The 13,824-nt window shown below is 39.6% G+C and overlaps 1 protein-coding gene across 1 annotated transcript; it reads left to right on the top strand.

Annotated features, from left to right (window-relative positions):
• Positions 1 to 1,307: 1,307 nt before the first annotated feature.
• LOC122738632 (acyl-coenzyme A thioesterase 1-like) lies at positions 1,308 to 13,241 on the top strand. Its single transcript, XM_043980620.1, has 4 exons — positions 1,308 to 1,359; positions 1,507 to 2,331; positions 10,208 to 10,410; positions 10,601 to 13,241. The coding sequence occupies exons 1-4, from the start codon at positions 1,308 to 1,310 to the stop codon at positions 11,174 to 11,176; spliced, it is 1,656 nt and encodes a 551-aa protein (XP_043836555.1). The 3' UTR covers positions 11,177 to 13,241.
• Positions 13,242 to 13,824: the final 583 nt, after the last annotated feature.

The raw sequence follows: 13,824 nt of genomic DNA, 5'->3' as shown, positions 1-13,824 counted from the left end.
AAATAACAGGGCACTGGGCATTGAGGAAAGAGTCAACATTTGTACAAATTGTAATATTTAATATTCAAAAACCTGTTGGTTGCTGAACAAAGTGCTCAGCTGCTTGAGGGATGGAAGGTTGCAGCGCAAGAAATTTCTCTGATTCTCTGGGAGATATGTATGACCTTAGGTTCACCTTCTACTCAGTTGCCCTCTGAACACAACAAGACAGTGGTGTCAGCAGTAAAAAGTACTTTGTTTTAGGATAACTTTCAGTGAAAAACCTTTGAGACTTGACCCCAGGCAGCATTTCTTGAGCTGAGGGTGAAATTAATTATTAATTATGACGTTTGGAGAGCATAACAGAATTAGCTCTTTGAGAGAATCAGGAAGCCACCTCCATGTGACCTCCTGGGTTTGATATAACCAGAATTGGGAAACAGTGTCACCTTATGGACACCCCAGAACTTGACCAAAGGCCCCGCTTAAACCCAAAAAGCATTTTTACATCCCTAAATCACAGGTTCCTTTTATTCCCAAGGGAGTGGAAGGGAGGCAACAACTGAATTTCTGTCTCCCTCAAAGAAGGCATCCTATGCAATCTGCACCTCTTCTTGCTTTTCATCCCTAGTCTTCAACAATCAATCAATCAATATTTATTAAGCTCCTACTATGTGGTAGGCACTGTGCTAAGTGCTGGGGATACAAAAAAGAGGCAAAGGGCAGTCCTTGCCCTCAAGGAGCTTACAATCTAATAGGGGAACCAACAATCAATTATGTGGAAGGAGGCTGGACATACAAAGAGGCAAAAGACAGTCCCAAATCTCAGGGAGTTTATAATCTAATGGGAAAATAATAATTCATTAACATGTATTAAGTGCCTACTATGTGCCGAGCAAGGGCAGCTAGATGGGGCAGTGCAGGACTTGGAGTGAGGAAGACTCCTCTTCCTGAATCCAAATCTGGCCTCAAGAGATTTACTATTGGGGTGGGAGGTGACGGTGGGTGATGGAGAGGGGGGAGGTTCAATTGATAGCTTTTGTGGGGAAGATACTGAATGAATGTAGCCATTTGTTGAAACAGAGTGTGTATCATTCCTACTAGATCTAGCCAAAGCTTATTTCAAGGCCGTAACTCCCTAAGGACATGGAGTACTCAATTATATTTAAAAGTCCCAATCCACAGTTAATACCCAACAGGTGGGAGAATACAGAAATTTAGATGTCTCAGTTTATAATTTGAAATATGCCTGAAATCCTATTGGGGTAATCTGTAGTTCGTTTTCAGAGTTTTCACCAGAATTTCATCACCGAACATTTTTTATGAAAATGAAAGCCCCACAAAAGCGGCTCCTGTCGTTACTGACCTCTATGACCTTGAGTATGTCACTGCCTCCCTGGGCTTCAAGTTTCTACCCATGTTAAACGAAAGGGGTTAGGAGAGATGCTTTCCCGGGTCCCTTCTCCGAAGCTAGGAGCATCCCTTTCTTTCTTCGCCCGCTAAGTTGCTCTTCTCCCCCCGCCCCAGCCCCTAGCTCGAGGCTGAACCTGCTCCGCCTGCCAGATCGAGGGAGGGGCGCACGCGCGGACGCAGAGACGAGGCCGGCCGGCGGGCGGGGCTGCAGTACCTTATCCCCGCCCCAGCAAGTGGGGCGCGCTAGAGCTCGGCCGCGGTGCCCGGCCCTGATCCTCCTTCCCCGGGCGCCCTCCTCGGCGGCGGCGGCGTGCCTCCGAGTGTGCCGGGGCTGTGAGAGTGCCAGGCTCCCGTTGCCAGCCGGCAGCAGCATGTGGCGGTCGGCCGGGGCCGCGTTCCGAGGTTTGTCGGGCTTCAGCCGGCAGCCCCTCCGGACCCTGTCGGCATCCCCCGGCGGCGCCCCGAAGGGCGTGACGCTGTCCGTGACGCCCCCGGTGGGCCTGGCGGACGAGCCGCTGCACATCCAGGTGCAGGGCTTGAGCCCCGGCGAGCCCGTGACCGTGCGGGCGCTGGCCGTCAGCTACTACGGCCGCCTCTTCCATTCGTGCGCCCACTACGAGGCCGACAGCATCGGGGCGGTGGACCTGACCAAGGACCACTCCCAGGGGGGCGACTACACGGGCGTCGAGCCCATGGGGTTGTTGTGGAGCCTGTCCCCGGCCGGCATGGAAAACCCCTACATCCGCATGGTGCAGCGGAGCGTGCTCAAGAAGCCCCTCAAGCTCGAGGTGACCGTCCATCGGGCTCACAACCAGACCGGCCTGCTGCTGGGCCAGGTGCTGGCCTCGGCCAAGGTGGAGCGCTGGTACGCCACCCCCGAGATCCGGGCCATGCGGGTCCGCGAGGGCACGGTCCGAGGGTCCTTCTTCCTGCCGCCAGGTGCGTGAGACCTTGGTCGCTGCTTCTTCTTTTTTTTTAGTGAGGCAATTGGAGTTAAGTGACTTGCCCAGGGTCACACAGCTAGTAAGTGTTAAGTGTCTGAGGCCGGATTTGAACTCAGGTACTCCTGACTCCAGGGCCGGTGCTCTATCCACTGTGCCACCTAGCTGCCCCTCCTTGGTCGCTTCTTTACCCACCGCTTCTGCCGGGCCCCCCAGCCCTTCCGACATTAAGCCACAGTACGATTGGCATAATTCATATAATTACTTTTAGGAAATCGTACAGCAGGCCTTTCTAGAAAACCCCACCTGGACACAGTCAATTCAATAAACGGGTCTAGGGAAATTGGGGCAAGCAAGACCTCTCTGGCCTCGAGGTGTTTTGCCTTCTAAAGTTTCCAAAGCACACATTACGGATATTAATGCATTAATCAATATTAAGTGCCTTCTATGTGCCAGGCCATATAAGGATAAATTGGAAATAACTTTAAGGAGAAAAATCAATTGGTAAGCATTTATTAAGTGCCTACCGTATGCCAGACACTGCTAAGCTCTGTGGGAAGTGGCAAAAGACGGCCCCTGCCTTCGAGGAGCTTACATTCTAACGAGGGAGACCATGCAAATATATACAAAGAAAGCTATATACAATATAAATAGGAAATAATTAAAAGAGAAGGTAATCAGTAAGCATAATGCACCTGCTATGGGGCCAGGCACTGTGCTAAGTCCTGGGGATATTGAAAGAGGCAAAAAACAGCCCCTGTCCTCAAGGAGCTTATGATCTAATAGGAGAGACAACATACAAATATATACAAAGCAAGCAATATATGGGGAAATAAATAGGAAATAAATACAAGAGGGAAACCAATCAGGAAACATTTATTAAGAACCTACTATGTGCCCAGGCACTATGCTAAGTGCTAGGAATACAAAAAGAGGCAGAAGATAGTTCCTGCCTTCAAGGAGCTTAAGATCCAAGGGGGGAGGGGAGGGAAGAAGAGACAATATGCACATAAATATATACAAAGTGTTCTATATACAAGATAAATAGGAAACAGTTAACAGGGGGAAAACACTAGAATTAAGAGGGGCTGGGGAAGGCTTTGGGTAGAAGGTGGGATTTGATTGGGACTTAAAGGAAGCCAGGGAGGTCAGTAATCAGGGAGGACTTCAAGGTGATGCTCACAAAATTAGGCTAAATAATAGCACCTATATCCTAGGTGTTTTCTCTATTCCCTTACCTAGGAAATAGGTGCTATTCTTACCCCTATTTTACACATTGAGAAATGGAGGTGTCTGAGGTCAGATTTGAACTCAGGGAGTACTGATTCCAGGTCCGGTCCTCTATCCACTACACCACGGTTTACAGTTATTTAAGGAGGAGAAGAGAGTAAGAATTAGGAGAATCGGGAAGGACTTCCAGGGGGACATGGTACCTGAACTGAACCTGAAGGAATTTAGAAATTCTAAAAGGCTAAGGGAAGAAAGCTTGCATTTTGGCATGAAGGATTTTTATACATAGGAAGTGAGTGCAAAAAGCTGGTCTGCTGTTCTAGCCTATTTATCCTCATCTGAAATCAAAGCAGGGAGGAGGAGGTGGTCCCTTGGGAGCCTGCCTCTAGGTCTCTGATTAAATTATTAAATAACATGGGATTTCAGAATGAGGGGGCTGAAGGGCTGTGAAAGGATTAGCCGTATGTATGTATTCTGGTTTGCACCAGAAAGAAGAATTTGGAAGCAAGAGAGGCTAGCTCTCCTGTTAGTCTCAGAGGTCATCTAGTTGAATTCCTTCATTTTACGGATGAGGAAATTGGCATTAAGTGATTTATTCCAGGTCACAGAAGTAGTGAATGTCAAAGTCAGGATTCTGCCTCTGGGATTCTAAAACCAGGTCTGTCATGCATTGCAGGCATCACTACCTTTCCTGCATGTGACATTTACATAACATTAAACTTAAGAGTTTAGAAAATAATTAAACCTTCTTTTTCAAAATGCATTTGAAGTTTTGAGGACCTAAGTTCAAATCCTACTTTGTTCGTTACTACCTGCTAATCACCAGACCTCTCTGGGCCTCTTGCCACATCTGTAAAAGGAAAGGATTGATCTTGTAAAAGATCTGATTCTCAAACTTTTTTTCTGCTTACAAGCACAGCATTCTTTGCTGTGAGAAATCATGGCACACTAAATGTTTAAGTTGGTAACAAAGAAGGGTTCCAGACCTGTTATCCAGGTGTTGGGATTTCTTGAGTCTTCTGAGAGACAGCTAGGTGTCAAATTCAGTCCCCAATACTCATTATCAGTATAACCTTAGGCAAGTCACTTAACCTCTGTTTGCCTCAGTTTCTTCAACTGTAAAATGGAGATCATAATAGCACATGCCTCCCAGGGTTGTTGTGAGAATCACTGAGATGATAAAATGATGCATTTGCAAAATGCCTACTAGTGCCCTCATCAAGATGCCCCAACTGCATATATAGATGACTTTCATACGAATTTTATATGGATAGAGGAGTGGATATATAGATTGGTAGTTATTGATGTTTCTTGGTCACCTTTTTGGTATCAGAAAAGGCCTATGTTTTTACCACATCTGTTATCTTCCAAATCGGTACCTCAATACCCTCCAATCATATCTTCTACAGCACATGTCAAATATGGCCTCCAACACTCCCAAGTTCTGCCTAAGTAAAAATATCATTGGGAAATATTCAACAAAACAAATAAAAATACAGTAGATCAAAGAGAATATTAACATATGGTTTTCTAAGTCAGTATGTGTCCAACAGGCATCCTTATGTACAATTTAGTGGCCCTTGTTTCTGAGTTTGACACCACTGATTTACAGCATGGATCTGTTCTCTCTATATTTCATTTAATTTGGATTTTTTTCTCATTTTTGTTCTCTTGTGCAATTTCTACTCTCTCCAAGCATATGATTTAAAATTCAATCCTTAATTTGTTATAATAATTTTTGTAAATTTTGACCATATTTCTTCTGTTTTTAGTCCTTTTTCTGATTTTCTCCTTAAATACGCTTGGGATGATTTTGCTCTTTTGGATATCTTGCCAAGTTTTCTTTAGAATGGTTTTATCTTCCACTGCTTCTCTCTCCTTTATGAGGCAATCCTGCACAAAATAATCCATCTTCCTTCTTCATAAGATAATAATGCAACATACCAAAATTTATGGGTTGCAGCAAAAGTAATTCTTAGAGGTAAATTTATATGCTTATATTGACAAAAGAGAAGATTAATGAGATGTTTTCAATTTTTAAAAATAAGAAAATCCACAAATTAATGCAATTAAAATAAACTTAAAAGAAGATATCACAGACAAAAAGAAATAAACATACTTGAAAGCAAACACAACTAAATTGAAATAAATGAATTTTTAAAAGTCTAATAAAATTGTCAAACCATTAACTAAATTAACCAAATAGGAGAGAGGAAAATCAAATTACTGAAATGTTTTCAAATGAGGACAAAAAAATCCCAATTAAATAATGAAAAATTGCGAAAGAAAAACAAAGAGTATGGTACATGCAGTCATGTGGCAAGAAAACCGAGAATGTAAAAGAAATGGATGATATTCACAAAAATATAAAATATGCAAATTGATCAATCCAATAAAATGCCATTAGGGAAAACTGTTAATGAATTATAACACCCATACATCCAGGACCAGATGGATTCCTAAATGAATTCTATCAAAGATGAAATTATTTTGATACTATATAAATTGTTTTCAAAAATAGAAAAAGGTGGCATTCTACCAAATTTTTTTAAGATTAAAATGCAGTTTTGATCTTCAAACCATGTGGATCTTCAAACCATTCAATAACATATAAAGGAAACTATAGACCAATTTTATTGATTGATTGATTGATTTTTGGTGAGGCAGTTGGGGTTGAGTGAGTTGCCCAGAGTCACACAGCTAGTAAGTGTCAAGTGTCTGAGGCTGGATTTGAACTCAGGTCCTCCTGAATCCAGGGCCGGTGCTCTATCCACTGTGCTACCTAGCTGCCCCTATAGACCAATATTATTAATGAATACTGAATGGAAAACTATAATGGTAAATAAAACACAATAGTATATTTTTAAAATTATTTAATGTGATATGGTTTAATATTGGGAACCAGCATGAAAAGTCATATTAACTAAAAATTTAAACTTCTCTCTTATGAATAGAAATGGAAAGAACTTTTGGCAAAACTAAAATGACTAGGAATGGAAGTTCTCATTATGACAGTAGAAGCCTTTATTTGAACCCAGGAGCCAGAATTACATGCAATGGAGAAACCTTAGATAATTCTTCTTATTCATTGACAACACAAGAGGAACAGGGATGTGAGACTTGTGGAATTCCCAGATGAAGGAACTTCTATCAGTGCCAGTTGACATCTTCTCTGCAACCTACAGTCTTAGAGTGCTGCCTAGAACACTGAGAAGCTAAGTGACTTGTCCAGTCCCAGGGCCATACAACCATTATGTGTTGAAGGCAGGACTTGAACCCAGGTCTTCCTGATTCCAAGACCAGCTCTTTAATCACCATGCCAATATGATTGCTTATTAAGAAAACCTAAGATAATCAACAAATCTAACTCAGATACCTATAGCAAAATATCACAAATGAAAAAATAAAAGGGAAAAAGTGATAGAGAAATGCCATTTAAAATAATTACAAAATGTGTTGAATATCCGGGACTTCTTACCTAAAAGAGTATAAGCTTTGAAGGCAGGGATTGGTTTTCATTTTTGTCTTTGTACCCTGGCAGCTAGTACTGTGTTTTGCACATAGTAGTCAATTAATACATGCTTGTTGATTTTAATTGAGTTTTTAAAAGTGGAACTTACATAAAGTCAACTACAAACCAATTTTTATAGAAATAAAATAACTAAAATCAAAGAGCTATTTATTATGTTTATACTAAGATACTATGCATGTTATGCTACTTTTGCAAATTAATTTATAAGCATATTGTTATTTCCATTAAAATACCCACTGAATATAGAATTAGACAAAATAACAATCCATATGAAAGAGCAAAAGGTCCAGAATATCAGAAGACATTAATTAAAAGAAAAGGGAAGAAGGGAGACCTTGTACCTTAGATTTAAAATTACACTACAAATTGGTAATTATCTAAACTATCTGGTACTCAATTTTTGAAAAACAGAAAAAACAGACCAGTGAATAGGTTAGAGAGTAATGAGCTAGAGCCAGATTTAGATGGCAAAGTGTTCAGTAAACTTAAATCATAAACCACTGGAGGAAACATTCACTATTCAACAAAAATTATTAGGAAACATTTAGATGGCAATTTGTTTACAAGGAGGAACAGACCAAATCACAACATATACACACAAATAGACTATATATAGTTTTTAGACATCGTAAAGAGCTAGAATACAAGAGATGATTAAAACTTAGTGCTGGAAAAAGGATATGTTCTTAAATTGTGATAGAAAATTGTTAGAGGAAATATTTGTATTTGATTGCATAAAAATAAAAAAGTTTGTATAAAATAAACCAGTGAATCTAGAGTAAGAGAGGATGAAACAAATAGGGGGAAATGAATCCATCAAATGATTTAAAACAAATATGACATCCAAAATGTATAAAGAATTGACACTTATCAGCATGAGCTGTCTTCTAGTTGATAAGTTGTCAAAGGAACAGACAGTTCTCCAAAGAATTGTAAACTATCAGCAGTCACATGAAAAAATATTCAAAATCTCTAATCATGGGGCAGCTAGGTGGCACAGTGGATAATGCACTGGCCCTGGATTCAGGAGGACCTGAGTTCAAATCCAGCCTCAGACATTTGACACTTACTAGCTGTGTGACCCAGGACAAGTCACTTAACCCTCAACCCCAAATAAAAATAAAATCTCTAATCAGAGAAATGCAAATTAAAGCAGCTCTGAGTCAATTGGAGCCCCAAATTGACAAAGATAAAAGGTGACAACTGCTAAGGCTGTGGTAAAACAGGCAGAATATTACCCTGCTGCTGGGGTTGTGAATTGGTCCGATTGGTCCACTTTGGAGATCAGGAAAGCAATATGGAATGAAACATGAATAGTTAAGAGTATGTATATCCTTTGGGTCAGTGATCCTGATGCAAAGAATATGCCCCAAGGAGAGATGAATTTACAAAAATGTTCTTGACAGAACTATTTGTGACATCAAAAAATGGAAATATATCAAGTATTCATCAATAAAGGATTGGCTATTAATTCAAAAACATTTTACATTAGATCAGGCTGAAAAAATTATAGTATGTGAATATGACAGATTGCTTCATCAGAAATGACCTGGGGTCATAGCCTCCTTCCAATCCATACCGACCCCAGACAAATCATTTAACCTGTCAGTACTTCTCAGGATAGCTCTCGAAGACTAGAAATCACAGATTTACATTAAAAGAGTTTCCATTGGGAGTTCCCAGTATATACCAATGGTGTCAAACTCAAATAGAAATGGGAACACTGGGGCAGCTAGGTGGTGCAGTGGATAGAGTACCGGCCCTTGGATTCAGGAGGACCTGAGTTCAAATGCAGCCTCAGACACTTGACACTTATTAGCTGTGTGACCCTGGGCAAGTCACTTAACCCCAATTGCCTCAACAAAATAAAAAAAAAAAAAAGAAATGGGAACACTAAACTGTCCACAAGGATTACAGCAGTCTACTTATTGATTTAGAAAACCACACATGTTTATATATAAAATCAGATAGAAACTACATTTTAACCTGATTTGGACTGCACTTGGGAGTATTGTGGGCCATATGTAGTCTATGGCCTATGTGTTTGACACCTCTGGTGTACACTAATGAAATGATAGATGTAATCCTCCCCTCCTTCCTCCTCAAAAAAAAAAGATTATGAATATGAAGAATTCAAAAAATGGCAATACCTATATAAAATTATATAGAGTGAAGAAAGCAGAATCAACTCATCAGCAAACATTTATTAAGTGCTTACTATGTGCCAGGTACAGTGCTAATAGCTGGGACCATACATACAAACACATGCGATAAAAGAAAGATAGTCCCTGCCCTCGAGGAATTTACATTCTAATAGGGAAAGGCAACATATAAAACAAGCTGAAAGGTTGGAGAATGGTAGAAGAAAAGATGAAGATGAAGGAGATGAAGGAAGGTCCTGGTGCAGGAGCATAGTAGAGAAAGTCCAGAGAGAGAAGTATAGCCTGGAGAGGACTGAAGACTTGGCTTGCCTGGGCATCTTCCTCAAAGTGAAGGTTCTGGGAGGAACCAGCCAGTCAGAGGGGGAAGCCACAGGGATGGAAAGGACTTCAATAAGTGAAATTCACAGAAGGAGTGAGCTTCCACAGTTAAGAAAAAGGTTTCTGTGGCTTGGTAGAGAAAGTACCGAAAGTCAATTCAGCCTAGAGAAGAATGAACCAAAAGAATAATATATTTTATAAATATATAATATTTAATTTAGATAAAACAAAAGAATAATAATATAATAAACATGCTTAAAGAGACAAAACTGCAACAAATTCTTACAGCAAAGAGCAAAAAAGGACAAAGAAAATAAGGATGATGTATTGTGTTATAGTAAACAGACATCTTTTTGGATGGGTAAATAATGGAAGTTATAGACAATTACAATCATTTATAATCTTGGGTAGTTTTTTGTTTCATTTTATCTTATGTTTATATTCACATTTGCATACTACCTGCACTTGTCAATGGAAGTCAAAATTAAATGTAGATTAAAAGCAAACAAATAGAGCTTGAAGGTGCACCTAAGTATCATATTTAGTAAAGATTGGCCTTTAAGTGGTCTAGATTGTTTTATGTGGGATCAGGAGCCGCACTGTCATCTTACATCCTATCCTTGCTTTTGTAGGGGATGGTCCATTTCCTGGTGTGATTGACATGTTTGGTGATGAAGGGGGACTACATGAATTTCGGGCTAGCCTTCTTGCTTGTCGAGGCTTTGCTACCCTAGCTTTGCCATATTTTGCCTTTGAAGATCTACCTCCCATCATGAAAGACTTAAATCTTGATTACTTTGCTCAGGCATCTAAATTTGTGCAGAATCACCCAAAGGTGAGTGACATGACGGAATTGCATTCATCACAAGAAGAGAAATAATGAGAACATCAGCAGTGGGTAAAATATGTGCTGTGTGAATAATAAATCAGTGGCTTTACCAAGCCATTACAGCTCAAACCATAGCAGCCTTTGTAACCCGTTAACAGATGTGCCTTTTTTTCTCCATCTCTCTTTTTCTTTAAAGGTTAAAGGTCCCAAAATTGGAGTAATTGGATCAGGCAAAGGAGCAGAACTGGCTTTCTCAATGGCTACCTTCCTCCCAAATGTGGCTGCTGTGGTCAGTATCAATGGTTGCATATCCAACACAGGCACTGCTCTTCAGTGTGGCCAAGTGATCCTTCCAGGGCTCCCCTTTGATTTGGATAAAATCACTGTCAGTTCTTCAGGAGTGTATGATGTTAAAGAAGCCCTTGTAGACCCCTTGGATCCTGCTTATGGAGATAGCCTCATTCCCATAGAAAAAGCTAACTCTCACTTCCTTTTTGTTGTTGGAGAGGATGACAAACAATGGAATAGCTCTTTGTATGCTGACTTGGCAATCAAGCGCTTAGAGGAGCATGGGAAAAAAAATTACACTCTTCTGAGTTACCCTAATGCAGGTCATCGAATTGATCCACCCAATAGCCCATTTTTTCCAGTTGCCTTGGACCGGTGGCTGGGAGTCCCTGTTCTGGGTGGGGGTCAGTGTAGAGCCCATGCCATTGCTCAGGAGGAATCTTGGAAGAAGATCTTAGAGTTTCTGAAGATGCATCTAGAATGAAGGCTATAAAACCATAGGATTGGGTTGGAGTAAATCCCCAAACAGTACAACCGATTGATTTCAAAGGAAGTTAAAAGCCTAAATCTGTATAGCTTTGTAAAATGAAAATTGGGATCTCGTATCCATCCACATGTTTTGAGGGGACTCTAAAATTACTAAGGAAATAGTATTTTTTTGGTAGCAGTTCAAAGAAACTGATTTAAGGGTCAGAAGTATTTCAATTTTGTGTTTACCAGAACCTATCATTCTTAATCTATCTTTTAAAAAGGATTTTGGTTTAACTTATCCAGGAGAAGGTAGAGGCTTCAGCTATAAAGGGGGAGATGATTACTAAATGAAAGAACAAAAATAATTTTCATTATGGCCCCTTTTGGCATTACAAATCAATTTGTCTACCTTCTATTTTTCCATGCTCTTTTTTTACTCATAGAAAAATAGTCTTCTGTATCCACTGCAGAAATATTTGTAAACATTTTTTTGACCAGGGTATATCCTTGAATGTGATCTTATTATATATGCCATTGGATTTTTGATAAGGAACTTTACTTGGTGATGTAAAGATCAACGTGAAACCGTAAGATCAACTGCACTGACCTTGGGGTTTGTGGAAGCCACCTTTTTAAGGGTCAGCAAAGATTTCACCTTGGAAAAATCCTTAGAAAATATGTCTCTCTCCAGCAAACAACTGTCAAATGCTGAGACTGGGTCTCAGTGTTTGTATCATCTTTTCTTCCCCTATTTCTTTTATTTATACATACTTGAAGTTTCAAAAGTTTATTGAATTCAGATTGTCCTCCAAAATAAACAGTTGCAGTGCAGAAATTGGACTTTTCTAATGGGGAGTCAGAATCTTTCCTCTTCTATGGCAGAAATCTAAAATAAAACTTATTGGTGAAGGAGGGATTCTCTCTCTCTTAAATCACTATCTAATGGGGTTTGATCCTATGATTTTTTTGAGAGTGTGTGCTTTGGGGTTGGAGGATAGTTTTATTTTTGTTTTCATTTAGGCCCTCTTCCCTGATGTAGGCACATAGTTCATTGTGGGGAGAGGATGGGAGGACTTGCGACTGAGTTTTTATATATTATTTGACTAGTAGCCCTTTGGGTTCAGAACCACCCCCTTAGAATCGCTGGATGAATCATTGTTATAATGCTTTTTTATAACATTAACGATTTCTAAAGTAAAGCCACACTTTGAAACCTTTGACATTAGAGAAAGAAACCTCAGCAGATTGAGTCTGTGCTGCCCTTTCTTGGGACTATTCATGTAAGAAATGGAAAAGTGGCAAGTCGGCTTTTTTGAAATCTCATTTCTAAAACAACAGTAAAGGAAAATGTGCCTTTAAAAAACTACGAGCCATGATCTGAGGTTGCCATTTGAAGTCTTATGTACTGTTCTTCCTAATTTAATTTGAATGAATTTGACTGTTTAAGTATCCTGAAAAGGGCATCAGTCACACAGCCAGGTTTTTCAGTTGGGCTTTGATGTGTATTTTAATTCAAGTACGTCAGAGAACTGATAAATACCTCTCTTTCTCCTCTCATCCAAACTATGCATTTATTTAAAAAAAAAAACAACAGAAGTACTCTTTATTTATATTTACCATTTTCTTACTGTTTGTGTCCGTTTTCAGTCATAGGATACTACTTTGTACATTCTTTTCAAAGTTTGTCCTGTGGATAGATTCCCCACCCCACCTCCAAATTTATGGGATCCTTTTAAATGATTTTGACTGTCTTAGCATTGTAAATCTTTGGCACACTCTATTTACCGATTTTCTTTTTTTTTTTTTAAAGATTGTTTATTTAGGTAGAAATAGATCTATTTGACTTTAGATCTCATTTGTTATGGTGTTTAAAAACATTGTACACAAGGATACCCAGCTTCATGCTGTGGAATAATTTGTTTATTTATATTAAAGGTTTAAAGAACACAGCATACCTTTTTTCATAAATGTTCTTAAATTTTGAAATAAAAAATGTTGATCAAAAATGTGTATACAGAATGTTGTTAAATTAATTTTCAAGGACAAATTTTTGAAGAATAAATGCAGTTTATACGGTTTATTTGTGGTCACTCACAATTTATTACTTTCAACCACAAGCCTTTGTGGTGCCAAGTGAGGAAAGAATAGATAACAGTGAAATTAGATCTTAAAAATAAGATAGGGGCAGCTAGGTAGCGCAGTGGATAGAGCACTGGCCCTGGAGTCAGGAGGACCTGAGTTCAAATCCGGCCTCAGACACTTGACACTAGCTGTGTGACCCTGGGCAAGTCACTTAACCCCAACTGCCCTGAAAAGAAAAGAAAAGAAAAGAAAAATAAGATAGTGTTGGTTTCTGAGCCTGAAGATAACATTTATTTGTGAGTGAATGAATACCTAGAATCATAGAAAGTCAGAGCACAAAGAATCTTAGAGAATTATCTAACCCAGCTCCCTTCCTTTTACACATAAGAAAACAGTCTCAGAACTGAAATGACTTGCCCAGGCTCACACCAACTGCTTATGGATGAACTGGAACTAGAACCCAGGTTTCTTTATTCCCATTCCAATGATCTTGCCACAATGCAGTTTAAGGTATTATTCAATTACACTAACATTTTGCAAGGTTTAGCAGATTTGCCTGAGAATTAGACTCCTGATATA

The sequence above is a fragment of the Dromiciops gliroides genome, chromosome 2 (genome assembly GCF_019393635.1).
Source record: "Dromiciops gliroides isolate mDroGli1 chromosome 2, mDroGli1.pri, whole genome shotgun sequence".
Lineage (NCBI taxonomy): Eukaryota > Metazoa > Chordata > Mammalia > Microbiotheria > Microbiotheriidae > Dromiciops > Dromiciops gliroides.
The sequence above is the reverse complement of the archived record's forward strand: the minus strand, read 5'-3'. Positions and strand labels throughout refer to the sequence as shown.

Bases quoted from the DNA above. Each gene is read 5' to 3' on its own strand.
- LOC122738632 (XM_043980620.1), top strand. From the start codon at position 1,308: ATGAAAGCCCCACAAAAGCGGCTCCTGTCGTTACTGACCTCTATGACC. The intron at 2,332-10,207 runs GTGCGTGAGACC...TTGCTTTTGTAG, and splicing joins GTCCTTCTTCCTGCCGCCAG to GGGATGGTCCATTTCCTGGT. The intron at 10,411-10,600 runs GTGAGTGACATG...TTTTCTTTAAAG, and splicing joins TTGTGCAGAATCACCCAAAG to GTTAAAGGTCCCAAAATTGG.